Below are 26,596 nucleotides of genomic sequence, written 5' to 3' on the forward strand. Positions count from 1 at the left end.
GCCCCGCGGTGGGAGGCGGCGTCAATGCGCCGCGCCGCCAAGCTGGCGGCACACGCTGACGTGCGCGGGAGCACGACTGTCCACCATGTTTCCCCTTCGGAAGGCGGCGAAGGGTACACCGGAACGCGCACTTCACTCACGCGAATCACCCACGCGATTCACCCACGGAAACGGGCCTACATCATAGTCCGCGTTCCCACCGGCTGAGCCGGGCGGCAGGAGGAGACGTGACAATTTTTCCCACAATCGATCTAGGACAAGCTTCCAGCCCACGTCGTCCCGACAAACCAAAAACCCCCCAAGTGCCCATTAGAAAGATGAATTGCAAAATACAGACACATATCATGCAAAAGAAATCAACAATTAATAAAAAGTGACTACAGACAGGTTTTAATACAAAAATCTGAGTAAATAAAATAGACATAATAAAATATATGAGTACCTACAACTGTTTGAATAGACTTTTGATATAGTATTTATCTACAGCCTATGTATAGTTTGTAATCTCATTATAATTATTTTACATATCGTCAATTCCTTTCCAGGTGGATTTGAGGCATCTGAAGCAAACGCCAGACTCCGACGCGATAGGAATGGGCATCGACCTATCAGAATACTATATATCCGTGGAGTGGGACATCATGCGAGTGCCGGCCACCAGAAACGAAAAGTTCTACTCCTGCTGCGAGGAGCCTTACCCCGACATCATATTCAATCTAACCCTAAGAAGAAAAACCCTCTTCTACACGGTCAATCTCATCATCCCATGCGTTGGGATCTCGTTCCTCTCAGTCCTGGTCTTCTATCTACCTTCGGACTCCGGAGAAAAAATCTCACTCTGCATATCTATCCTTCTCTCCTTGACCGTGTTCTTCTTGCTGCTAGCAGAAATTATCCCCCCCACCTCACTCACTGTCCCACTTTTAGGAAAATATTTATTGTTCACTATGATGCTAGTCACATTATCAGTAGTGGTCACTATCGTGGTGCTGAACGTTAATTTTAGGTCCCCGGTCACCCACCATATGGCACCTTGGGTCCGGAAGGTCTTTATAGATTTTTTACCAAAAATATTATGCATACAAAGGCCGGAGAAGCCAGAAGACGATGATAACGATAAGCCGACTGAGGTAAGAACTAGAATATCACGTCACAACGTGCCGAGCCTCAGACGATATAAAGGGTCATTTTTGGACCGTTAGCCATATTGTGCGGGGTGATTAGGTAGGTCATACTGAACAAATTTTTCTATGGGACCAACCTCGAAATCCCAAAAAAAAAATTGGCCTTCCCATAGAAAACGTGGACATCTATCTATTCTGGACATCCACTCGACCAAAATGTATGAAACGGCCAAAAAATTTTTTATGATTTCGGAGTTGGTCCCATAGAAAAAGTTGTTCAGTATGCCTACCTAATCACCTCGCACAATATGGCTAACGGTCCAAAAATTACCCTGTAGATATAACACACCCAATACAAGTTTTTAGATCTACAGCCTGAATTTTTAATAGGTACAACCGCATATAACTCAAATAAGTTTTAGTAAATATAATTATGAAAGTTAACCCTTTGACCGCCAAAGATCAACTGAAGCTCGCAGTTACAGTTCAATATCAGCCTTCGTGCATTCAGACAAGGTTCACAATTACGCGCCCAACACAATAGGCGTGGCGTTCAAAGGGATAATTTATTAGGGCCTATACTATATCAAAAATCCACGCTGTATAAGGATTTAGTAGCTATTTTGTACATTTTGACTTCTTCATGTTTTCATTCAATATTTAAAGTACCTATAATGGAAAAAAAATTTCAAGCAAACACAGTTTTGTTGTTCTGAATTTTTATTGCTCTTGAAAGTATTTTGAGGAATAAGTCTATAATCGGGCTCGGCATGTTTTAGCCAAAGTCGACAAGTATCCCAAACTCGGCTGACACACTTCCCTCCGCCAATATCGTTTCACGACTCCATTGAAGCGGTCGCATAAACACCGTTTCAAAAACATTAATCATCACGCATAAAAGAGATGTTTACCTCGCTCAAAAACTCAGCATCGCGCCGTTTAATTAAATTTGTAAACTAAAGGCTCTCACAAATGAAGTTCTTCAGAGGAAATCCCTTTCAAACCGAAAAAACAACACGACGCCTTTTCTCCTCAAGTTTCCTTCATTCAAAACATTTTCCATCTGAACGGTTTCAATACAAACGGAACGCTATTACGCCGAGTCGAAGCCACCCGCGACAATAACCATTTTAATTGTCCTCAGCCGCGGGACTTCTGGAAACGCTGCGTTCAACAATATTCTAAATCCATTGTGTTCTGTGTGTATCGCTTCCAGCCCAATTTCATTCCATTTCGATTTTCTTTTATTACTCAACGCCGACGGGCTTAACGAGCGCGCGCAGCCCCTGTTATTTATGTCCCCCTGGTGGATCGGGATGGATCGCGAGATATACAAGCCGGCAAGGCCGAAACCGATCCCACTTCGGCCTAATTGTGTGCGGGCTTAAGCCATCGATACACTGCTGCGCCCGCGGAACATCCGACGACTTAATCTCTCGGCGTTTCAGTGTAACGAGCCAGCAAATTGACGCGTATATATCAAACGAGACTTCCAACACTCAATTTCAACGCTGTTACACATCGCACCCTTCTTTTACCCAAAACAATTGAGCGCGGATTGCATTGATTCAGAACTAATATACCAAAAAAAATACTGCAATTCAAGAACTTTCTTCCGAAACTGGCAATTCAAAAGAACATTCATAAAACGTGCTACCCCTGTTTCGAAGCGATTTTTCCATTTAGAACTTTTTATTCCCTAATGCTAACGATTGCGTCTCTCGTAAAACGAAGTTTGCATACATTTTTAGCAGCTTCTTCCACCTAGCTGAACTTGTCTCAATCGACAATATCTTATATTGTAATAAAGAAGACTACAGTTCAATAACAAAAACAAGTTTGAACAAGTTTCTTTACACGGTAGCTCATTAATTACTGTCTATTTGTACATGTCAAAAGTCCGCTCTTGAGTTCCATCATCCGTTACACATAAAAATTGCATAAGAGATTTGGTAAGCGTGGTAGGAAACAAAATAAAGAATGAATCGTTATGTTTCTTAAACCCTATAAAAGATAAGATAAGAGATTGAAAGAATCCTCATAATCTACTTATTTCAGGTCCTCACCGACGTATTTGGCGGCGACGACCTCGACGGCAAGTTCAAGGAGTGGGGTTGCGAGGAGTACGAGCTGCCGGGGCTGCCGCCGTCGCCCCCTCCGCCCCCCGGCGGGGACGATGAGCTCTTCTCCCCTCCCCCTGGCTCGCCCTGCCACCTGGACCTGGACGCTGACAGTCCCTCTCTAGATAAACACTACGTGAGAGAGATGGAAAAGACTATAGAAGGCTCCAGGTTTATTGCGCAACATGTCAAGAATAAGGATAAGTTTGAGAGTGTATGTATGGCTTTATGTTTTTCAAGGTTTCATAAAGTTATAACTTATATCCTCAACGGTGCCATTATTTATAAAATATTGTACCTAATTATTATACTCATGCCAGCATGGTGTACTAACATTATGATATAATATAATTAACTTTAAATTCAATTCAATGAATGTCCTTTCCATTTCCAATAGTTCTGAAATTCTGATTTTGCCCGACTCTCGTTCATATCTAGTTTTGCTAACCCCACCTTATTTAATTAGTATGTGAACATTCTGAAAAATATTTAATAGATTAACAATGACATACCTATGATTTTGCGCGAGGCTTTTTAACTTATTTTATGAGGATCTAACTGTGGATATAATTATAACTAATGTTTTTACCAGGTGGAGGACGACTGGAAGTACGTGGCGATGGTGCTCGACAGGATCTTCCTGTTTGCCTTCACGGTAGCGTGCGTGCTCGGCACCGCGCTCATCATCTTCCGCGCCCCCACCTTCTACGACAACTCCAAACCCATCGACATCCTCTACTCCAAGATCGCCAAGAAGAAACTCGAGCTCCTAAGGATGGGCTCCGAAATGGACCCGGGTCTCTGAAATTCGTCCTACGTCTTCGGCCACTCGCCGCCGAAGACGTTTTGGGAGCTGATCGTGATGTGGTGGCACGGATGATCGCAGTGAAGCTCCCGGCTAATGCGAGGCGAGAACTCTGTGCTCAGTGAGTGGTGCGGCGTACGCAGTGAAAACCGTCTTTTTATATGAACTCGAGGACTGTGTCCGTCGGACGCACGGCGCGCACCGTACTGAATCCGCCACAACTATTTTTATATTAGAATCGCTGTATTGATCGTATATACTGGAGCGGATGTGTAATTTTTGTATGTTTTCATCGGAAGGTTTCTTTTCCAGGAATTATTTTAATACGAGCGCACAAACATTGTACAGATATACTAAGGGTTTTATATTAAGTTCTCGCGATAGATTTGTTTAGTTATCAGGACGTAAACGACGCTCTTATTACTTACTATATAAGGTTCACTTCGGATAAGTGGAGCTCAATTTCGTATGTTTAAGTATTGTACGGGCTACGCAAAGTCGATTAGCGGTTGGAGTATTTAATTATAAATTTTCATGCAAACGTCCTCCATGAGAACCGGACATGTAGACACATGTATATGTAATGATTGTGTAATAAATTGAATTATACATAATGTATTTGATAAAGTACGTACTCGCGTAACAATCATAAGGACAATATCGATAAAATGACGAATGTATTGAATCTGTTAGGGTAAGGTTGTAGATACGTTAGGGGTTAGGGAGCCGAGCCGCGCCGCGGCCGTCATCGGCGCGCGTTGCTGCCAACCTAGCATAGTCGACGGTGATATTATTTAAATAGATATTTAAACACAATTGACTGCCAATTGTAAATTACATTTTTATAAAAATCGATATTCTTAGATAGTTCGATAACTTATTTGATTAGATTTTTTAAACAGAGTGCCAAACGCTATCGCCAATGTTTGTGGATATGCCAAACTGACGTTCATTTCTGCCGGTCCGTTCTCGTGACGGTTTGCTTGGATACATTAGTTTAATATTTACGAAACAGATGCTTGCCCTTCAAACGACTGAACATATAGTTTGCTCGTACTTTCGTACTTGGTCCGCGTTTCTAATAATCATAGAGTACAGGGTAAACGTAGTACACAATTTTCTTCCCTTGATTTGTCTCACGATCTTCACCGATAGTAATATCTTGTACACTTATCGGCACTTTACCTAACACTATTAGATAATAGTCATTGTTGAGGTTTGTGACATTAGTCTGTATGTAGTCCTTACTGTTTATTTGTACTAGACTAATTGGGTGTTTCTTTGAGTTACTTTGATGCGTCTTTTCGGCGCATCCCTAGTTCCTTTAGTAGTTGTACGTCTATTGGAACACTCTTGCGCGTAATAAGCGTTTTACCTCACTTCGACCCATTGTGTAGGGTTATAGTAGCAGTCTATTATAAAAAAAAATTTCGAGCCGCGTATTTGATATGTCAAAGTAATAAGGATTATTAGATAAAATACTTAGATAACTCAGAGTTATTGATATAATGGAAACCACAGCGAGCAGTTAGGAAAACAGGGATGGTTATAATAAAATTATTCTAATTGTTTTTGTGATTCGTCTTCATATTTGTAAGTGTTATTGAATATGTATAGCAGTTCGTGTGGGTGAACGTTGTGGCTAGACTAAGACACGAACGCGTGTACCGCCCACGTGTACACGTTACGGTAAGGCGGTACACGGAGGCAAGCAAACTGGTTTCACGAAGGAATTCTCAAACGGAATTGTTCGTCTACTAATAAAATAACTAATAAAATAATTTTCTTGTAAGACACAATTCACACGTCGGTTTATTGAAAGTAGGAATGTGCTATTGCACGCACCGAAACACACCAATTTAGTATTATTAATTACTATTTATCAATAATGAATAATTAGTTAAGACCACAGGCTTCCCACTGTTCCGTGATCATCTAAACTTTTATTGTAGATAATTGCTAGAAAAGGACGGTCTGTTGTTATTTTTATATGACTGCAAATAAGTAAAACCTAGTTAGATTTTCTAAACACCGTAGGCTAAAGTGTCGCGTGTATGTACATTGGACGATACATTTGATGGTGTAAATAGTGTGTTGTCCGAATCTGGTCATTAGATAAATGCAGTAAATGGTGACGATGCAAAAAATGGCTTTAAATGTGGTCAAGGCATTTTAATAACCAAAGTACAGTAAGACCTCGCTAACCCGAACGAGCAAAATACCAGCCGTTGGCGGATTGCAGAGGTTTCCTGATTATCTTCTGCATTTTTTATGCTTTAAGAAGATATTTAAAGTATGAAATAAATGAATATTTAGATGTATTCAGATTACTTTTGAAATATAATAGTAAAAATCCGTGAAATTTACTCATTTCGAAGGCACTGTGTTAGTTGAAGATGACTTCGTAACTATTAAAGATCACCGGATTAGCGAGGCTTTAGTGTAATAATAACTAAAACCATAATATGTTGGTCAGCGTATTTCAGGTTGTCATACTTTAATCTGATGCTCTAATTTCCACAAAAACACTCGCATATAACATCTAGTTTCTACATCTATGCTTTTAGTTATAGGTACTTAAAAACAACACTTATCGTTTCGTGTTATTAAAATGTTAAAAACTTTGACCACATAAAGTCTAAACTGAATGAGCTGAGCCTATACAACGATAAATGACCCTTATATTTTCAATGCGTGTTATCTCATTAGATCGTATCTCCTTGTAATTGTATTGCCCACGTTCGCTCCGAGCCTCGGGTAACCCCTGAGTACCTCCGGGTACACCCTGAGTACCTCCGGGTACACCCTGAGTACCTCCGGGTACACCCTGAGTACCTCCGGGTACACTCTGAGTACCTCCGGGTACCCTATGAGTAACTCCGCGGGTAGCCCCGCACCTTTAAGACTATTAGTTGTGTTTCGTCGAGTTTGTGTGAGCAGCCTTCCCTGTGATTTGTACCTCGGTTGTAGTTGTTGTCTCTAAGACCTAGTATTCATGTTATAGTTTACCCTATTTAACAGCGGCTACAGTCTATTGCAGAAAGAAGAATACATACTATAATGTGATTTGTTATTAGGTTCCGGATTTTTTATTTAGTGTAAACCACTTTTTGGAAAACAACTTTAACACCTGCTATTTCAATACATTTTTTTTTATCACAGAAGGCACTTTCTGACACAAATTGTATTAAACTGACATACTGTACGAAAATTGATCGGTTTTTAAATATGAAATAACAAGTAAATTTTCATTTAAGATGACAATGTAAAAGTGAAGTAAAGTGTAATGAAATGAAAATGAAATCAATGAATTTGTAGACAAATTGAATCCCATTAACATTTTGTGAATCCATAAATTGTGTATATCTTTTTTTCAAAAGTTTGTATAATTTTCCAAAAAGTTTTTTTTTTTTCAAAAAGTTTGTATAATTTTCCATAAAGTTAGTGTAACTTTCCAAAAAGTGTATATTATTCAAAAAGTTTGTATATTCTCCGCAATGGACTGTAGCGGTTGACTATCGTTGTGCTTGTTCAAGTTTACGTTACCAGACGTTCGTCTGAGGAGCGGGTGATAGTTGTCTGACGGTAGATAGGTAATAAATTTAACAATAAACAGATTTAGATCAGGTAAGTGTATAAGTGGTGTTTAAATTAGCTTCTCAGTGTTTTAGGGTTAGTCGACGAATGAGTCGGCTCGGGAAACGGTGGTAGATAAATTTGTTTCTTTCTTAGTTTTTTGTAAAGGTATTTTATACATATGTATTTAGCATTTTTTGTTATACATAAATTACATAATTATATTAACCTAAATATTTATTAACGTATTCTGTGTTAACGTATACAATCTTTTATTCTTGTACCATAAAAAAAATTCCCAATCAAATTTACTAGCGGCTTCGCACGGGTTAACAAATTATACATAAACCTTCCTCTTGAATCACTCTATTAAAAAAATTCTGCATCAAAATCCGTTGCGTAGTTTTAAAGATCTAAGCATACAAATTGACAGACAGCGGGAAGCGACTTTGTTTTATACTATGTAGTGGTTATAGGTAGAAATTTCTATAAATAATTTTATTATCATTTGCGTGGAACGAATTATGCAGTTTTTCATAAACATCTATCAAATAGAACTCGTTTGACCTTATTCGTCACTCTATTATAATATACGTGGATTTTGTCTCAAAGTGAAATGTTATATATGTAAATACTTACATCATAACATACGTTATTTTAGTATTTATTTATATTTATATTTATATTTATATTGTATTTAAATGTCTTAATTTTATTTATGTACATAATTTGAAATAGCAAATTTATCTCCACCGGGGACGAGCGGCGAACTCATAGTCAGCTATCACATGGCTGTCAGTAATTTTAAGGATCAACTTAACCGAAATGTTGACGTGTACATATAAATGATCAACATAGAAATTAAAATAATTATATTGACAACTTATTTTTCTACGTTACTTTCAGGCATTAGTGCTAGTAGTGTAGAAACGTAATATAATGACAAGCACAGCATACAAATACACAGCAATAAACATTTAATTAATTTCGTTAAGCGTTTCTAAATTTAAACTTTTATTTCTAATGGACATTGATTCGGAAGATCCGTAACGCTTTATAATTAGTCATCGAGATCTCGATAGTTTTGTATAGTATTTCCTTCGGTATCGCTATCCAGATTAATCTTGCTTTTACGCACTTTTGATTACTTTTCTTGCATTCATAACTACATACAATATTGACATACTTAAACTATGTAAGTTAGAAGTATTGCATGTTTAATCAAACGTCTTCCAAAGTGACGTAAGATGAATTTAAGGCTCTAAGGGAAAACGACGAATCATTTGTATTAACAAATTCGTTATTCGTAAACGCCCATCAAGTTTAACAAGCTGTTGATAGTTTGTCCCTGTCTGTCATTTTGACATTTGTGTTTGTTAGAAAGGGACAAAAATAGAAATTTAGTAATGTTTATTCTTGTTCACATACTATGATCAATCGTCGTTTCTTCATAGAGTCTCATAGTTTTTGTTGTTTTTTTCCATTCACAGTTTTCGTAATAGTACATTACGATGCAAGTGCGAAAAGTAGGAAATTCGCAACGAGAGGGGATAAATTGAAACACGATCGAAGGGAGTGTTTTACATCTACACGAGTTGCGAATTACCTTTTCGCACGTGTATTGTACAACGTTTTACAGTACATACGGCCCTTAACATTTTCGACATAGGCACGTATTGAGCAGTGTTGGCCGAAAGTTAATGCGAATTGAAAATGTTGGCCATTAACCATTATAAATTGAACCTTAAACCGTATCGGACGATTATAGTTTACGATTCAATTTATAATGGTTAATGGCCAGCATTTTCAATTTGCATTAACTTTCGGCCAACACTGGTATTGAGCTAGTTACCTCACTAGGGTGGTAATGTAGCACCATATGTACTGTAAAAATACATATTACCTACCGTTAAACCACCCAACTAAGTCCAAAGGCTCCTAACTATGGTTCAAAAGTAATTCGAATATATATTCGAACATATTTGAATGTCCAAATTTTGGCTAAAAAACCCAGACAAAACGAAAAATAACAATGTTATTCAATATATTCATACTAAAGTAATAAACTTACGTATTGAACTTGTGAAACATGGTTGCAGTATTGGAAAATATTTGGATGGTTTTGCGTTACTTGAATTGAAAATCAAATATTAAATTATGTATGCAATCATTTACGTACTTATATGTAATCAATGCTAATCATATTCGTGTCGAAAGTAAGTACTTAAACTAAAATTATTAGAACTATAAAACTGAGACGTGTCACGAACCCAAAAAAATGCTGCGAAAATTTTGTAGAGAAGAAAACTATAATAATATTCTAAGCAATGAGTCTCAAGTACCTAAGTACGCTCAACTTGAAACTTGATACGAATTTTGACTGCCTTTTACTTGATTCTATTGATCACTTGGTATCCTGAGATACGAATCCGTTAGAATTCAGAAACTATATCGAGTGTCGTGTCACAAGTAATTTTGTTTTTGTATTTACTTAATTTTTTATCAGAAAAAATATTTTCATACGTGATGATTGCATATATACGGCTCGCGTAATCTTATTTATTTCGAAATATTTTTTTTACGTAAGTACTCGAAATTATATAAATCGCAAATTCAAATGAAATGTCAATCTAAAGAGTCAACAGCATAAACAAAAACAAAAATCATAATTACTTTGGTTTCCATTAATATTAGTAATATTGGTATTCTATAAAAACACTTAGGTTTAAAAATAACACATTTTTTTAAGTGTCACAAACGAAGAGCTTTAAATTTTCAGTTTTTCAAAAGCAATTATGTCAATTAGTCTTACAAAGGACACCGTACATAGAAAACAAGTCAAATCAACATAATGTCGTTATACGAATGAGATGTAGAAACAACACTTTCACTTGAGTTTGCGGTCTAGGTTCCCTAGAAAACAGTCTTAACTCATTACACCCAAGTAATATCTTAGTACGATAATAATTTTAAAGATTTACATACGTATTTATAGACACTACCTACGCGCGACCTGATTCGCGGAACCTAGCTAGGTCTCTATTTTCAAACACTAAATAAAATGAGACTATTTTGCGATTTTGTTAATACTGGGCGATATTTATATTTTGTTGTAGTTTTTTTTTCATCAGATTTTTATACAATTTGGTAAGTTTGACGAGCTCATCAATCTGGGCGAAAAAATACGAAATTCCAATTTGAGATAAAAAAGACAATTATGTAACTTTCCGTTAAGTTACGAAATACAGAATAAGGAACTATATGTATACCTATACTTATCAGATTGTATCGAATATTGAAGAAAAATACAACAAAATAAAAGTAACTACTTACCTAAATAATCTGTATGAAACGTGACACACTTAGTGAATAAAAATACGTTAGTAAAATCTTAAAATTATTATCGTGTTAAAATGACTCACGAGAGTTACAATTTGAATATCTTTATAGCTTACTCCTACGATATACATAGTTATATACATAATATATGTACTTACTAATAAGTAGTAAACACACGAAATTTGCGTTGAGCTTCCAACACGATTAGATGTAAATACAGACATAATGAAAATGTTCACTAAAGTGTACCCTTCAAAACGTGCATTGTTCTCTTCCGTACCGTAAACCGGGGTGACTTTCAAATGCAGGGGCGACTTCGATATTTCAGTTTTTCAGCCGTTACATATTTTTATTCAGATTTTTTAGTAGTAGGTAAACAAGTATGTATAATAATCTAACTTGTTACACGAACAGTTCGAGAAAATAATGAATAATGATAATTTAGTGGCAGTTTTAAAACTATCAAAGTATCCCCAAAATTTCCTAAAGTCACCTCGTTTTACGGTATTCTATATTTTCCTGCTGTTACAATTATTATAATTATTATTTTTAATCGTTCATATTAATAACCTTACCTAAGTGTGGTTTTATATAAAATAACTGCATGTACCTTATCAAGGCCACAAAATAAGACAGATTTTGAGGCTTATCCTACTTGTAATAACAAGTTAAGAATTTGATATAGGCTATAACCGCAAAATCGAAGTTCGCAAATTGCGGGCATCTTTCTCTGTCACTCTAATAACGTCTTCATTGGAGTAAAGAGAAAGATCCCTGCAATTTTTTCGTGTAGTTTTCGTGGTAGGCCCTCTGGATTTGTTATGGATTTGTTTATTCAACCAGGAACGTCACTTTTGACACTGATAGATCATAGCCATAAGCCCATAACAAATATAAAGGGTGTTTTTTTAAAGGTATACAAATTCAAAATTAAATAAAACACGTAAAAATAAATTTTATTATAATGGTATTGGTTCTATTTAAAAGATATTCTTATGCCATTAGTTCTTAAAAATGATTTCGGGCATATGGGCGCCACGGCTGGCTCGAATGAAGCGTAATCGGGAAGTCCAATTTTCGACCCCTTTTTCGAGCAACTGGGGCCGTATATTGGCAATAACGCGGCGAATGTTGGCTTCCAAGTGGTCCAACGTTATCTGCGTAGACCTGTGATTTCTCATATATCCCCAAAGAAAGTAATCCATAGGTGTGAGATCACACGATCGTGGAGGCCAGTTCACAGGTCCATTGCGGGAAATTATGCGCTCATCGAATGTTTCCCGCAATAAATTGATGGTGAATTTGGTTTTCAAAATAAATTTGCACAATTTGCAATCGTTGTTTTGGAGTAAGTCTATTCATTGTGAAAATGGCAAAACGTACTGACCACAAATATCCCGCTAACTGTTAAATTGACAATCACTAGAAACAGTTATGCCAATTTAAAAACCAAACCTCTAAAAAAACACCCGTTAGATCAAATCTACAGGGTGTAATCTAAAACGTGATACAAGATAATCAAACCTGAATCTTTTCATGATTTTGAACAACTTTTACTATGGGGTCAATTTTGTAATATTAAAAAAAAAAATTGAGCTGTTCCATAGAAATGGTCAAGGAGAGGTAGACAAAAATGTATGGCAAAGATTTTTTTTATTGTTAATTTACAAAGTTGACCCCATAGTAAAAGTTGTTCAAAATCATGAAAAGATTCAGGTTTGATTATCTTGTATCACGTTTTAGATTACACCCTGTATAACCTGTTATTATAATAAGACCTCTCTCTCTATCTTTATCAATGTTGAAAAGGACTGCAAAAATATGTGTTATTTCTTGTTTACTTTTTTGTGTATAAAAATAACTTGATATTCGATTATTACCAAAAATCTGTAGGGTTATAATGCAATCTTATGAAACGGCAGTCCTTACAATAAACACATAATTTTAACTTGTTATTATTGGCTCAAATTACAGCTAAAACTTAAGAAAGTACATCCAAAGTTTGCATAATGTACCAACAGAAAAAAGTCTGTGCAAAATTATTTTTTTTCGTTTTACGAGTAAAGTAATCGAGCTTGTCTTGTCTCAAACATTTGTCAATATAAGCTTTTAAGCTAACGGTTTCAAAATTAGTCTACGTATTTGTTTAGGTTGATTAAAGCTACTGTTTATTTTTATCATTGTTTATAACTTTATGTGTGCCTTATTTTAATAGTCTTCGAAACTAAGTTCTGCTAAATTGATTATAAGTAAAAATCATTTGGCAAATGTTGAGTTGAGATTTGGAATTTTATCTTCGCGCAGTGTTTTCATACATATTTCACATTGGACGCGGTTTATACTAATTATCTTTGTTAAAGGTGTTAGTGTTATAATAGTATCACATGAATAACACTGCCTGAGAAAACTTACGAAAAATAATGAGAGTACGTGGTAAGAATTCTTAAATTCTTAGAGAAGCTAGATGGACGTGTAACTTTGTCGAAATAGTCACCATCAGATATATCGGAGCGGCCACGGTGCTCACAAATATCCGAACATGCTTCTATTGTTGTGGCGTTCGTGCATAAAATTTACAGATATTTTTGAGCACCTTTGTCGACGGCTCCGATATATCTAATGGCGACTGTACATGATATATATGTACCTACTTTATACATATACATTTATGTATGGCCTTGTTGAAGAATGAATGATTTGTAAAATATTCGTTGTTAGGATATATTTACGCCAAACGTGTATGAAAACATTGCGAAATTGAACTGTTACTTAAAGCAATCTTAGCTTATTTTGGTAATTAAGTTGAAATTTGTATAATAAAAATTAATTATTAAAATTGAAAATTTGGTTATTGTCGAAACGGCATATTGTAGTTAGGCTTCAACGTATGTTTCTAACATCTGATATTATTAATGTTAAAATAATTAATGTCCTCTACTGTAGTGATAATAAAATTATGTTCAATTTCTTTATTATTTTTCACCTTTCTAGTCAGAAGTAACGGGGTTTGTTGTGGAGGATTTTGTTGAGAATAAAAATAATGCTTATTTTTAATTTACCTATTTATATATTGTTTATTGTATTGTATATATACGTACTTATTTTGAGACTAGGTGTTTATTATATAAGAGTGTATTTATATAAGGTTTTCCCATGATATTAATTTGGTACCCACTGTATACAATTTATGGTATGATTTATTCAAACACTATACGTAACTATAAAATCCTTACTTATATATTTTTTTGTAAATATCTCATCCGAATCCTCCATACACACCATCCAGTGAAAATGACATTTGCAAACGAACACCATAATAATGATACAAATATAGTAATAGATAGTACGAAAGTGAATTCCCTAATTTTTATTTAATATTAAGGTACTGTAATTAAAAATACAATAATGTCTTGCCTCCGAATGGTCGTTAGGGTGAGCATCCATAAAAAATGGAGCTAGGCAGCGGAGCGATGCAAGAAAAGAATAAACCAATAAGAGCGCTGGTAAAAACGTATGCAATATTATAATGGGAACGCATCCTCGCACCGCTTGACTACCTCGCACACCTCACACTCTAAGTATACTCACCCTTAGCTTAAACTTGAGGCCATCGGGGGACACGTTTATGCACTATGCTATAAAATCGTATTTTAGTATATGTCTAAGTCATAATAGCTCAATAATTTAATGAACTCTATGAAATTGTATAATAAAATATAATTAAGCTATTGTAAGCTTTAGATAATTGCAAAGGTAATGTAAGGAACGCGAAATAATATACATAACTTAGTGTATTGTAACGTAAGTCCCATTTTGTAATGTTAAATTAATTAAATCAAGCACTACCACCTATTATTATGAATACACTCATGATCTCTTGCTAATATTGAAATGTATTATAAATATGAACTATAAATATTAAATGTTATGCGTTAATTATAAACTAACGTGTTTTCATTTTAGACCCGTTTAAGTTTAAAATCGTTTCTACCGCTTGATATCTTTGAACAAATTTTTTATAAAAAAAAATTGAGTCTTCAATCTCTTTCACCGAATTGATTCAGTCATTAATAATATTCAAAAGGTTTTTAAAAATACTTTTTTTATATTAAATTTCCGGTTGGTTTTGGGCATTTTAAGAATCAATAAAATTATAAACTAACCTAGTGTCGTTGCTCCTTTAATAAAGTTGGTCAAACCAAATTTTCAGTAAATAATAACTTAAAAAGACTATACTCATCCTTTTCTTTTGGGCGCTAGTACTAGTGTAAGACAAAGATAGTATGATTCTCTCTGTCTATGTTTGAAATGAGACAGTCATCATCACATCATATTCAGTAACAATATTGCATTGTGTTTGTAATCTTAAAGTCCTTTGACAAACTATAAAGCTTACAATATTTTTTGTATACCTACTTTGAACAACCACAATTTAGATATAGCATCCAGATCTAGGTTAAAAAGTGGAGGCGCCTGCGTTTCAAATTCCGTTTAACCAAAGTTACTGTTGAACGCGGCCCACGGACTCGCCGCGTTTACATTAGACGGTGGTGTACTATAATAGCCCTGGGCCAAGTCTACCAGCGAAAGAGGACACTTGTACATGTCACAGTTGTCCAGAAGAACGCCCAGGCGGTGCGCCGAGTCGTAGATGGCGTGTTCGATCGGCTCCTCGTGTAAGACTTTTGACATTGGTAATCTGTGGAAATAATGAAAACATAATTTATTTAAAAGCAAGTATTTCATGGTTACAGTCAAATCAAAGACTTAAGAATAGTGTAAACACACGTGTCTGAACTAGAATTTCCTGTATTTCAGGCTGGCTGGCTGGCACAATGTTTATGTTATGTGCAAGGAAGTTTTAGATTATATTGTTTTAACCCGTGGCAGTGCCCAGAACCCAGAACAGTATGCAGTTAATATCACACGTGTGATACTATTAGGGCGTTCCACGGGTTAAACAAGTCATCTGGAAAACATTGTTAAACAACCTAGTTGTCACACCTTAGTTTGTGCAATTACGTATTTAAAAATATTTTACTATTAAATAAGACTTCACGCTGAGCTGCAAAAAGCATGGAAACATTATGTAGTAAGCTAATTTTTATATTGTTGACGATTTCTTTTTCGTTAGATTAGAAATAACTACAAATAAAATTAGGGACAATAAAAAAAAATTATGTTGAGTTCTGAAAATACTTTCCATGTTCGTAACTCAGTGGAATATTTAAAGGACATGCAAATTGCGCTCTACCTATCTATCCACAGTTTTTTAATCAAAGCTGACGAAAAAAAATCGACGAAAAGACAACTATAGTTGGTCAAACCAATTTTTCAGTCAGCAAGAACCAGGAAAACTGTACTCATTCTTTTCTTTTTGGTGCTAGTACTAGTGTAAGACAAAGAAAGTATGATCTCTGTCTATGTTTGAAATGAGACAGTCCTTTAACAAACTATATTGGCCCATACCGTGCAACTACTAAAACTTATGCTGTAAAATGTACTTACGTAAAAAGAGTCCTGAACATCTCTTCGACCATGTTCTGGCCATGCGGCACAATACGTTGCGTAGTCTCACACAGGGTTTTCAAGATACATTGCCGGCCACTGTAACCCATACTGAAACAGACAATACAAACCTTAAGGGGACGGTATATGACGTTTTCGATTTAGAGCTCACTTTGTGCAATCAATTTGTTCAAGAAATGTTTAATAACTGCATTAAATTATACGTAAATTTGTTCACGAAAAAGCCGTGTACCGGCTCTTCACGGCATAATATTTTTTATTTGCTGTAATTCTCTACAAATCGACACTAAAAGTATCCAAAAATCAAAATATGGAGTTCCGTTTGAGCAACACGCATTACAGTTTTGCCTTTAACAGTAATTGAGTTGTTGTGTGATTTTGAAAGCTAGATAACTAAACTAGCAAATTATTATCTACTTATATTTTTACTCACAAATACAACACAGAAATTCAATCCCAAATGTAAACTTTCGTACAATTTCCATACATTGACGACATCACTCAAAATTCTTCTTCGAGTCAGATGGCCGCTGGCCTTGGATCGAAGCAGACGTGTACTTCGTCGTAGCTCGTTTTTGACATTATTTAGACATTTCATCATATACGCATACGAAAATGTATACCAGTAGATAAATTGTATTTCAAAAAATAGGGTAAATAAATTTATTTAAAATTTGATTTGTTGTTATTTACAGGTCGTAACGATCGAAAACAGCAGTAAACTATCCTAAAACAATACGATTACAATTTAATTTAAGTAACTTGTTCCTTCAAAACCCGCTTAAAATGAAAAAAGTTTAAAGACTCGTTTTACTGATTGGGATTGATTTTCATTATGCTGGTATCAATTTTGCGTCATTAAAAAAAAGTATATGATTCTGTACGTCAATGACATTTGATGTCAATTGTAATCTTGTATTTACGTTAGAGAATATTATATATTCATTTAAATATTACTTACCTATTAATACGAAGCGTAATTCGTTTAATACCTGAAAGTCTTAGTGTCTACACCTACTTTGTTGCCGTTCGTTCCGTCTATATGTGTGCGATTACGTGCTGTTCTCAATAATCAAGAAACAAGCCATAATCTTCAAGAATAAAATAACAGCAAGACCAGCATTTAGTACTAACTAGTTTTTGCGGATTTGGAGACAAGAGATGAAGCTTACAGGCTAATACCGCTGCGGTCTGGTTATTGTTATGTGTATATATCGAGTATTATATAAATTTACTATAAAATAACAATGTTTTATTTCAATGACATTATGTGCGTAGGTAGGTATGTATGTTTCGGTGATTATAAGAATTTTGTCCACACAATAATTGTGCAAAGCAGAGACTGCATCATGCTTTCTTTACGGTATAAGCGGTATGGTACCGTTATTATTTACCAATACCGGTTCGTTTTGAAGGTAAAACTATACCGGTTGAAATACAAAGTACGGTACCGGTATAAAATTACAGCAGGGACAACCATTTTTATAGGTGTACAGTCAGCTGCAGAGAAAAGGTACGACCAGATAGATAATTGTATGCAGGGGTGGTACCTTTTCTCTGCAGCTAGCTGTACCTAAACCATCATTGACCGAGCGTTGGCGAAGGTCTCCGTTTCAACTTGGGCAAAAATGCTTTCGTATGTCCGAATTCTTCTCCTTTGCATATCACATTTCTCAACTGATTCTCGTGAAAATTTGGTAGTCCGATATAATTATTCGGTTTCTTTTTTTTTTGAACAATTTAAAATAGGCAGAAATTGTCATAAAGGACTTAAGCGCCAGTAGGGTCTGTGACACTTAAGACCACTGCGATTATTAGGTACTTACTGGCCCCTATTTCACCACGACCACGGTGACAGGTGCGACAGTTGTCGACATCACTGTTGCTGACGTCACAGGCCTCCATAGGCTACGGTAACCGCTTACCATCGGACGGGCGATGTGCTTGTTTGCCACCAACATTTTAATAAATAAATAAACTCCATTATATTGCCACTAAAAAATTCTTATTTTGCGAAGCTAATGACAATTGTCACAAGAAACACGGCAACTGTATCGAAATTGCGACACAGAACTCATTTCCTGTCAAGACTTACCGAAAATTCTTTGAAAAATCTTGTGACAATTGTCACAAGATTTTTTCGCGAGAGAAATGTCTGTTTTATCCGATATAATAAAGTTTTTTTTTAATAATAGGTACAATGACGGTGGCAAACACGAATACGGCCCGCCCGAGGTTAAGCGGTAACTGTATTATTAAATTGTACAACGGGACTTAATCGCGTATCTAAGTTTTAAGATTTACCTCCGACGTTTCGAGGACGGCGTTGTCCCCGTGGTCTCGGAGAAGACTGGCTTAAGTTGACATCAGCATCTTCTAACCGCGCGAGTTTTTCGAACTAAATACCCGCACTTGGTCTTGTTTATCCGCTTGAACGTTTTGCGGTTCCGTTGTACAATTTAATAATGTGTAAAAATCGTGAAAGTTTAAATCAGTGTTAGCGGTAACTGTAGTCCATGGATGCCTATGGCGTCAATAACAGTGATGTTTTTGTCGTACCTGTCACCGTGGTGAAATAGGGGCCAGATTACGCCGCGCCGCGTGGAACGTGAGGTGCATTGGGGTAAATGCATACCATTCACTCAAGGAAAATAATCTCCCTTATAAGATCACTCGTGTGTCTGCCATTTTGTTAAAGCCAATTTTCACCGTAACTACTGGACTAGTTCAATTGAAATTTAGTACACATATGTCAAGTAAGGAAGTAGTAAGTCGGTGATCCGAAGATGAGTAACGTAAATAAATGAACTTTTAACTTTGCGGCGATTTTTGGTATCATGTGACATATCAGATATAATACATAATTATAAGTAGGTGAGCAAAAATGTACCATAACCTAACTCAGAATTGTATTACATAAATACATATACAAAAAATAGTTCAACGCCAAAAGATTAATGGAAGACCTATGTCCTATAATAGGTGAGTTGGTCTTAAACAAAAAATATGCAATAAAAATGTGTAACTGTGGAACCCATAGTGAATCCTACTCGTACATGATCGGTTTTTATATTATGTACCTATAAGATATTTTCTACTTTATACTTTATAAGTGTACCTACATAATATTTACTTATAAGCAGTTGTCACGTAAAATATTTGTAGATTTTTTTGGAAGTATGTGTCACATCATCATCATCTTCCTCGCGTTGTCCCGGCATTTTGACACGGCTCAAGGGAGCCTGGGGTTCGCTTGGCAATTAATCCCATAAATTGGCGTGGGCACTAATTTTTATGAAAGCGACTGCCATCTGACCTTCCAACCCATAGGGGGTAAACTAGGCTCTTATTGGGATTAGTCCGGTTTTTTCACGATGTTTTCCTTCACCGAAAAGCGACTGGTAAATATCAAATGATATTTCGTACATAAGTTCCGAAAAACTCATTGGTACGAGCCGGAATTGCAATTCGCACGCTCTTACCGCTAGGCCTCCAGCGATTTTTTTGAAGTATGTATAGCACAAAAAAATATTTAGAAATGTAACATTTAAGGTAGGTAATTAAAATACGGTATAAACATTATTGGAGAAGACTTGGAGGAAGTGTCATAGGGATCTACATTCGATGCGTGGAAAACAAGTTCTTTTGTCTAATTATAATCCATCGGCAATCACGCGAGCGCATAAAACGAAAATCATTTTTTTTTTCACTCCCTAAAACTCCCTTAACCTAATAACAGTAAAACAAAAAATAAAATATAGAGGGTTACCAACCAGCCAAAGAATTATAAGTAGATATATGCACTTATCCCAACGCACCTCACGTTCTACTCTGCACGGGGTTCATTGCCGCTCCTACCGCCGTAAGTAACTATCAACACCTACATTATCAAGGCTACGATCGAAGATAATCGCTTCAGCACTGAAATAATACCGGTGGAATACCGGTATAATATTTTTTATTTTAATTGTATTAATTTAATAGTGAAACAAAAGGCGAATATACCACATAAAAGTAAATCGGTAAAGATATTAGGGGTACATTAGCCAACACTGTTTCCATATATTTTCAAATTTTATTTTGTCCGCCTTAATTAAATTTTGCACCCTGCCGGAACTTTATTTATTTAAATTCTCATTTAATTGATTTTGAGCCTTATGAAAAGTCGTATAGAGTAGTAAATAAAATTTTACATCTGACTTAATGACATCTGGTTTTATTCGGTTTAACTTTAGAAAACGCGTATCTCGACAAAGCCATAATGTAGAAAATTGTCAACAACCAAATGAATTATTAGAATTTAAATACGTCACGTGTGACATGAACAGACAAGGAAAGCAAGATTAAATGTATTGTTTCTCTTTCTTCTTTCAATGGAACGCTTTTCCTAAAAGGAGGCCACTAAACTCAAAACGCTATCTTAAAAAAAACTTGATGGGTCAGTGACCTGTCCCAGTAAAGTGAGGTAGTGTGCGTGAAGTGCGCTTGTGTGTGAAATGGGGTAAATTGACAGAATCTGAAAATTTACCCACCTCTACCGTCACCTTAAGAGGGAAGTACCTATAGCTCGTACTCGTCCATACAAAAAAATAAAACGTATTTCCACTAAGCCTTTTCCATTCTATATATTTTTGAAGTAAAAACTTCTTTAGCGGCGCCTTGCACTTTTTTAGGTGGGGAAAAAAATGTTAAACTCGCGACAGATCACGTGACCGTAAGTCGGACACGTGACCTGTTTTAGTATGTTATTGACACAATAAAAAACTAGGTTTATAGGTTCTCCTTTTTTTCAAAATATGCAATACAAAAAAAATATCGAAACCTATTAAACCTATATATTATGCTGAAGCGATCGTCATCAAAATCAAAGTGATTTGTTAAGATTTAGTTAATGGAAACCGTTTTCTCCCGAAATGTCAGTGAAATAGCTATTCTTTATTCCCTCTTAATTGCAGAAACTAAGAAACATTTCTTGCGAAGAATTATTGTGTGTTAAAGATGTTTTTTGGTACGTTGCCACATACTAGATAAGATAAAAGATAGTCTATTCAAGTAGGCATATTACAATGCGCTTATGAACATCAAATAAAGCTACAGCCGCTCCAACCCTACACCTCTGCCTCGAGAAGATTTAAATCCCCCCTCAATTGGGGGAGGGTATCCCAATATGGGACTGGCAACAAACTAGGTACTTACTTATCGAGAATAGCTTCTAGCTTCTCATACAAGTCTCTCCTGTTCCTTCTCTGCGCCACCGGCTGGCCCAGCCTGTGCTTCCTGTGGTACGCCGCCAGGGTCTCTGTGGCGTTGGGCAGCTCGTAGGCAATACCCCAGTTGAGCCCGAAGGTGAAGGTCCCTGGTGACGAGGACGGGGCCGGTTGGCCGATCAGACCGACTGTCATGCAACCGGCGCACTGGAATAAATAAAAAAAATTTGTAGGACATTATTATTACATACTACACACATTGACTTAGCCACATTAAGCTCAATAAGGTTAACTTAAAATGTCAGAAAAAAAACATTATGTAATGAAATAGACATGATATATTCCAATTATTCCATTTATTTTTTACGACCCGCCCCGGCTTCGCACGGGTTAAAAAATTATACATAAACCTTCCTCTTGAATCACTCTATCCACTCAGTTGCTTTTGGATTTCAAAAATCGTAGCGTAAATTGCTTCGCGATTTTCAGCCAATGTCCGCGCGATGCAGTGTTTTATTGAAAAATTAATTAATTGGCGTCTAATGAACCATTTGCTATGATTTTTTTACACAGAATAGTTAATAAAACAAGGAATCTGATTCCGTTGCTTTATGTATGGGTAATTAAAATAAAAATAATTATAAAAAATGCGTAAACTTGACACACTAAAAAAGTCGAAACCTTCAAGCAGAGATGTATTTAAAAAAAAAAAACTAAAGCGATAACACCTATTTTTTAGTATCGTAAAAAAAAGTAGATTAGTTCTTCTTTTATTTAGTACCAAATACCATATAAGTGTATATTAAAAATCCTTAAATAAACATCATTTCATTTTATGACACGTCACGCAAGAAATACGCAGGACGGATCGAAATGTTTCGTTGATTCATGATGTATTTTTGAATGGTTAAAGAGACTCAAGTACGGAAATATAGTTCTAATAAGAACAAGTAACTAATAATCTTTAATTAGAATAGTCACAGTTTGCAATTATCGCTTTCATTACGATTTTACAAGTAAATAACAAGAAAGTATTACGTACCACCGCAGTTTCGGGTTCTTTTGCCGATCAAAAACAACACAATATCACATTTTCACTATAAATTTTTCACATCATTAATCACAGAATGTTAGAACAAAACCATATTACACAAAAGAAAACTGCTAAATACGGAATTACACTAATTTAAACGTAAATAAACAAAGCCGATATAAAAACACCCGCAACACCTGATCCGACGCCGGTAGGACTGGCCGCCATGTTGAAAAAATGGCCGCCGCTGGTGACTAGGGTCGGGGCACACAGAGTGCGTTAGGCACAGGTAGGTCCAGCATTCGAAAAAGTATGCAGAGATTATTTTCAGTCACCGTCATATTCTTATCTACGTTATTTAAGGTACTTTTCCTTCATGTGACATAGTCTGGGGACACCCTGTATATGACCATGCACTAATAAAAGATATACCAATAACCATGTGCAAATAATGTCAGGTTTCCCCAAAACACAATCTTAGTAGTTGAAACATTAGTAGGAACACATAACAAGAATGTACCACACGGGCACGCAAAGCGTCTAGTGTGCCTCATGCCTTACGACGTCCGAGCGAGACGTTCGCTAAATTGCTTTTGGTAGCTAGAGTTACCAGCCGCCCGGCACATACTTACGATTGTTTCTTTCGCTAATCCTGTATAACATATCACAGGTTTAAATGATTTTATGATTATAAATGAAACTTAATATTTAGACTATTTAAATAACAATATTTTATTTGAAAAATATGACTTATTCTTCAAAGTCTTATTTTATTTCAATCGCAAGTAACCGAAAAAAATCACTGTTTAACTACTTTGAAGTGAGATAGTAATTCATAATTCTACATTAGAACTGAAATATACATTCTATCTGTTAGTTAGATAAATACATAATCGTTTGGTATACAATTTTGATAGTAAAAGAGTAATTAAAAATACTTACGGCATTTTTAAAACACCGACCACTTTTCCGCAACTTCACTTTCGCACAACTTTGAAACCGACAGCTGTTTAAAATATTTTTTTTTAATCATGTTGGCTAATTTTTTTTTTCTGTATTGCCATGTTATTTGTCTATGCTCGGAACATAGTTTAAACCGCTTCCAAGCCGCCACTCACAGATAAAAAATCAAAAATCGTACAATGGTCGTCTGGTAGCTCTGGCTACCAGAAGCAATTTGTAGGCGTTCAAAGTTGGTAGCTCTAGTTACCAGAAGCAACTGAGTGGCTATCTAAAGAAAACGCATCAATATCCGTTGCGTAGTTTTAAAGATCTAAGCATACATACAGACAGGCAGACAGCGAGAAGCGACTTTGTTTTATACTATGTAGTGATATTCTGCAGAAGGTGACGTTAATGCATGTGATTTTCACAAAAACTGGTATCCTACAAGGTGTAACAAAAACATTGGGGATCCGTTTAATCTGTTCCGTCCGAGCATATTTTGTTCTATCGTGTTCTGATTCGAAACTAGAAGAAGAAAAATTTTGTGACGAGAATAAAAAATATCTTTGTAGGTACTTAAGGAAAGAAGATTGGCCGACTTGGACGATCCCATCCAAAAAAATGATTTTCTACTATTTTTGTTACACCTTGCAAAATTCAATTTTTTGAAACTTTATAGAAATTTGTTGATTGTTCAACTTGTCAAGTTCCACAACGTGCACTTACCGAGAAACTGGAGCCTTCAGGGAACGTAACATACCGCCGTTTTCTAGACAGAATTCTCGACGCAGAATTGCTGACTCCAGCCCTGCCCAATTCCATTAAAACACACACAAACAAAACCAAACTAAGATTTAAATTCATGTTCGAAATTCGAATTTACTTTTTAAAAATTTAAATTATTTTCAGCCAATGTTGAAGTTATTTTTAAACTAACACTGCCAGTGACCATGAGACACTGTCAACTAGCTTTCAGAGTATGTCGTGTGAAGTAACGGAAAGTTATTATCACAATAAAGTCTTGTTAACTGTGTCCCGCTATGAGCAGGAATTTGGAGTAGGTCTTGTTGAGGTCAGTTGGTGTTGCAAATTGATCTAGATTCAGGAAAACTCTAATAATATTATAATTGGGTTTGTATGTTTTGATTTTTCACTTAAACACATTCACTCAAAAATGTCTGTAACTACCATTGCTGATATTAGGCACACATAATTAACTTATATTTAAGGAAATTACAGAATGACATCAGTAAACTTAGATGTCATTCAGTAATTCTGATATCAGTGTACGTTCGAATTGGCCTGTTAGACTCTTTGAAATTTTTCAAATGGATGTTGTTTTCGCTTCTTCTTCATATTTATTTTGCCTAAACTTATAAAATATTTCCAAATGGCAAATCCAGACAAAAGGAACTTAAAGGCTTAACTTGTAAATTACATTAATTTGTAATATAATACATTACAAATTATATTTATATTTATTTATTTATATGAGCCTAGAGTGTCCCACTGCTGGGCAAAGGCCTCCCTCCTCCCTTTCCACGTATCCCGGTCTTGACTCGTCTCCCACCAGTTCCTGTCAAAGGCGTCGAGGTCATCTCGCCATCGCCGTCGAGGTTTGCCGCGACCCCGGGTTTGATGTGGGACTGGGATTACAAATTAATGTTAAAAAAATATTTGTTACTTAAAGGGACCTAGGTGCCCTACCAAAGTTTGTAGTGTTATTGTTATTGTTAGAACCGTTTAAAAAAAACTGGAAATATAAACACAAAAGTGAGGGGAACGAAAGGAACCAATCACTTAAAAACTTGTTTTACATCCTCACTATAATAATTGTGTTTAGTATTGAGTATATAAAGTTTAGTTTAGTATCATAACTCCAAGTAAAATAAGCTCCTTTATTTACTATCGACATATTAAAGAACCCATTAACAAAAACGACTCGATAAAATGCTACCGATTGATGATCCGTCAATATCTTCCCATTTTCGGAGATCAGCATTTTCGGATAAGAATAATGATTCCCTCCCTTCTAAAGGCAGTAACTGACTTTTGAAGGAAAATGCGTATACCTATAATAGGGACAAATGGGCCTCACATCTCGTCCCCATCTAATGCGTCGGTAGGTCCGTCAGCGGGACCAATTTGTTTTGCAGTTATGACGCTCATTTGTCACGCTTTTACCGAAGAATCTATCTTAACCATAATTTAACCAATGGATATAAAAGGAATTCGTTTGAAACTTGTAGTGCTATTAAACTTGTTGTTGTTGTCGGTGTTCTTTTCTTAATTGCTAAGTTCATCTTTTGTACCATATTTTATGCAAAATAAAGATATCTACATATTTGATTGTTTGATGGGCTGCAAGAACACGCATCAGTTAAAAAAATATGGTATTTTATAACTCTCATTACTTGTCTTCTCATTTCAGCGCAACTGAGGAAGCTTAGGGCAATATATAGATAATAATAATAAGGGCCTATTTTAGATTTAAGCTAGTTTTTAATTTATTTTAGTAATACCACTGTATATACGAGTATCTTGTTTGTAAATAAATAATATGGAATTTACATTAAAACAAAATTATACATACCTAATAATAAACCACGTTATATAGAAATAGCTTTTTAATAAAATTAGAATAGTAAAAGCTTCATAAATATCAAAGGGCTTCGATTGTGCGACATAATTAGCCGTCGCGGCCGGAAAATACTCGAAAACCTTTCTAAAACTAATGGACCAGGCGGACATGGACATCAAGGAGATTACTTTGTAAGAAGGGTGCTAGTTATACCTAAGCCTTTTTTACCCACTGACACAGAAATGTTTTTCGAGTGTTGTGGGAGTGGCTTTAGGTTTCTTATTACCTATTACTTTTTAATTATTTGCTCATTTTATCAAAAAGAGAAATTATAATA

General features: G+C 35.6%; 2 protein-coding genes across 2 annotated transcripts in view; one reads left to right on the forward strand and one right to left on the reverse strand.

Moving 5' to 3' along the window:
* The window catches only part of LOC134656254 (acetylcholine receptor subunit alpha-like 1), a 312,563-nt gene extending 306,272 nt beyond the window's left edge, over nt 1-6,291 (forward strand). Inside the window, exons 6-8 of the mRNA XM_063511769.1 lie at nt 546-1,130; nt 3,183-3,458; nt 3,837-6,291. Coding sequence (XP_063367839.1) covers nt 546-1,130; nt 3,183-3,458; nt 3,837-4,049 — 1,074 coding nt within the window. The 3' untranslated portion in view covers nt 4,050-6,291. The remainder of the gene's footprint in view (nt 1-545; nt 1,131-3,182; nt 3,459-3,836) is intronic.
* Nucleotides 6,292-15,452: 9,161 nt separating this feature from the next.
* On the reverse strand, nt 15,453-24,660 carry LOC134656279 (uncharacterized). Its single transcript, XM_063511798.1, has 4 exons — nt 24,405-24,660; nt 21,690-21,907; nt 16,473-16,583; nt 15,453-15,663 (listed from the first exon to the last, which is right to left on the reverse strand). The coding sequence occupies exons 1-4, from the start codon at nt 24,540-24,542 to the stop codon at nt 15,456-15,458; spliced, it is 675 nt and encodes a 224-aa protein (XP_063367868.1). The 5' UTR covers nt 24,543-24,660; the 3' UTR covers nt 15,453-15,455.
* Between the last annotated feature and the right edge of the window lie 1,936 nt (nt 24,661-26,596).

The sequence above is a fragment of the Cydia amplana genome, chromosome 18, assembly GCF_948474715.1.
Source record: "Cydia amplana chromosome 18, ilCydAmpl1.1, whole genome shotgun sequence".
Lineage (NCBI taxonomy): Eukaryota > Metazoa > Arthropoda > Insecta > Lepidoptera > Tortricidae > Cydia > Cydia amplana.

Excerpts from the sequence above, each read along its gene's own strand:
- LOC134656279 (XM_063511798.1), bottom strand. The coding sequence starts at position 24,542 with ATGAATTTAAATCTTAGTTTGGTTTTGTTTGTGTGTGTTTTAATGGAA. Across the intron at positions 21,908-24,404 it reads CTGAAGGCTCCAGTTTCTCG|TGCGCCGGTTGCATGACAGT; the intron begins GTAAGTGCACGT and ends TATTTATTCCAG. Across the intron at positions 16,584-21,689 it reads CTAGAAGCTATTCTCGATAA|TATGGGTTACAGTGGCCGGC; the intron begins GTAAGTACCTAG and ends TGTCTGTTTCAG.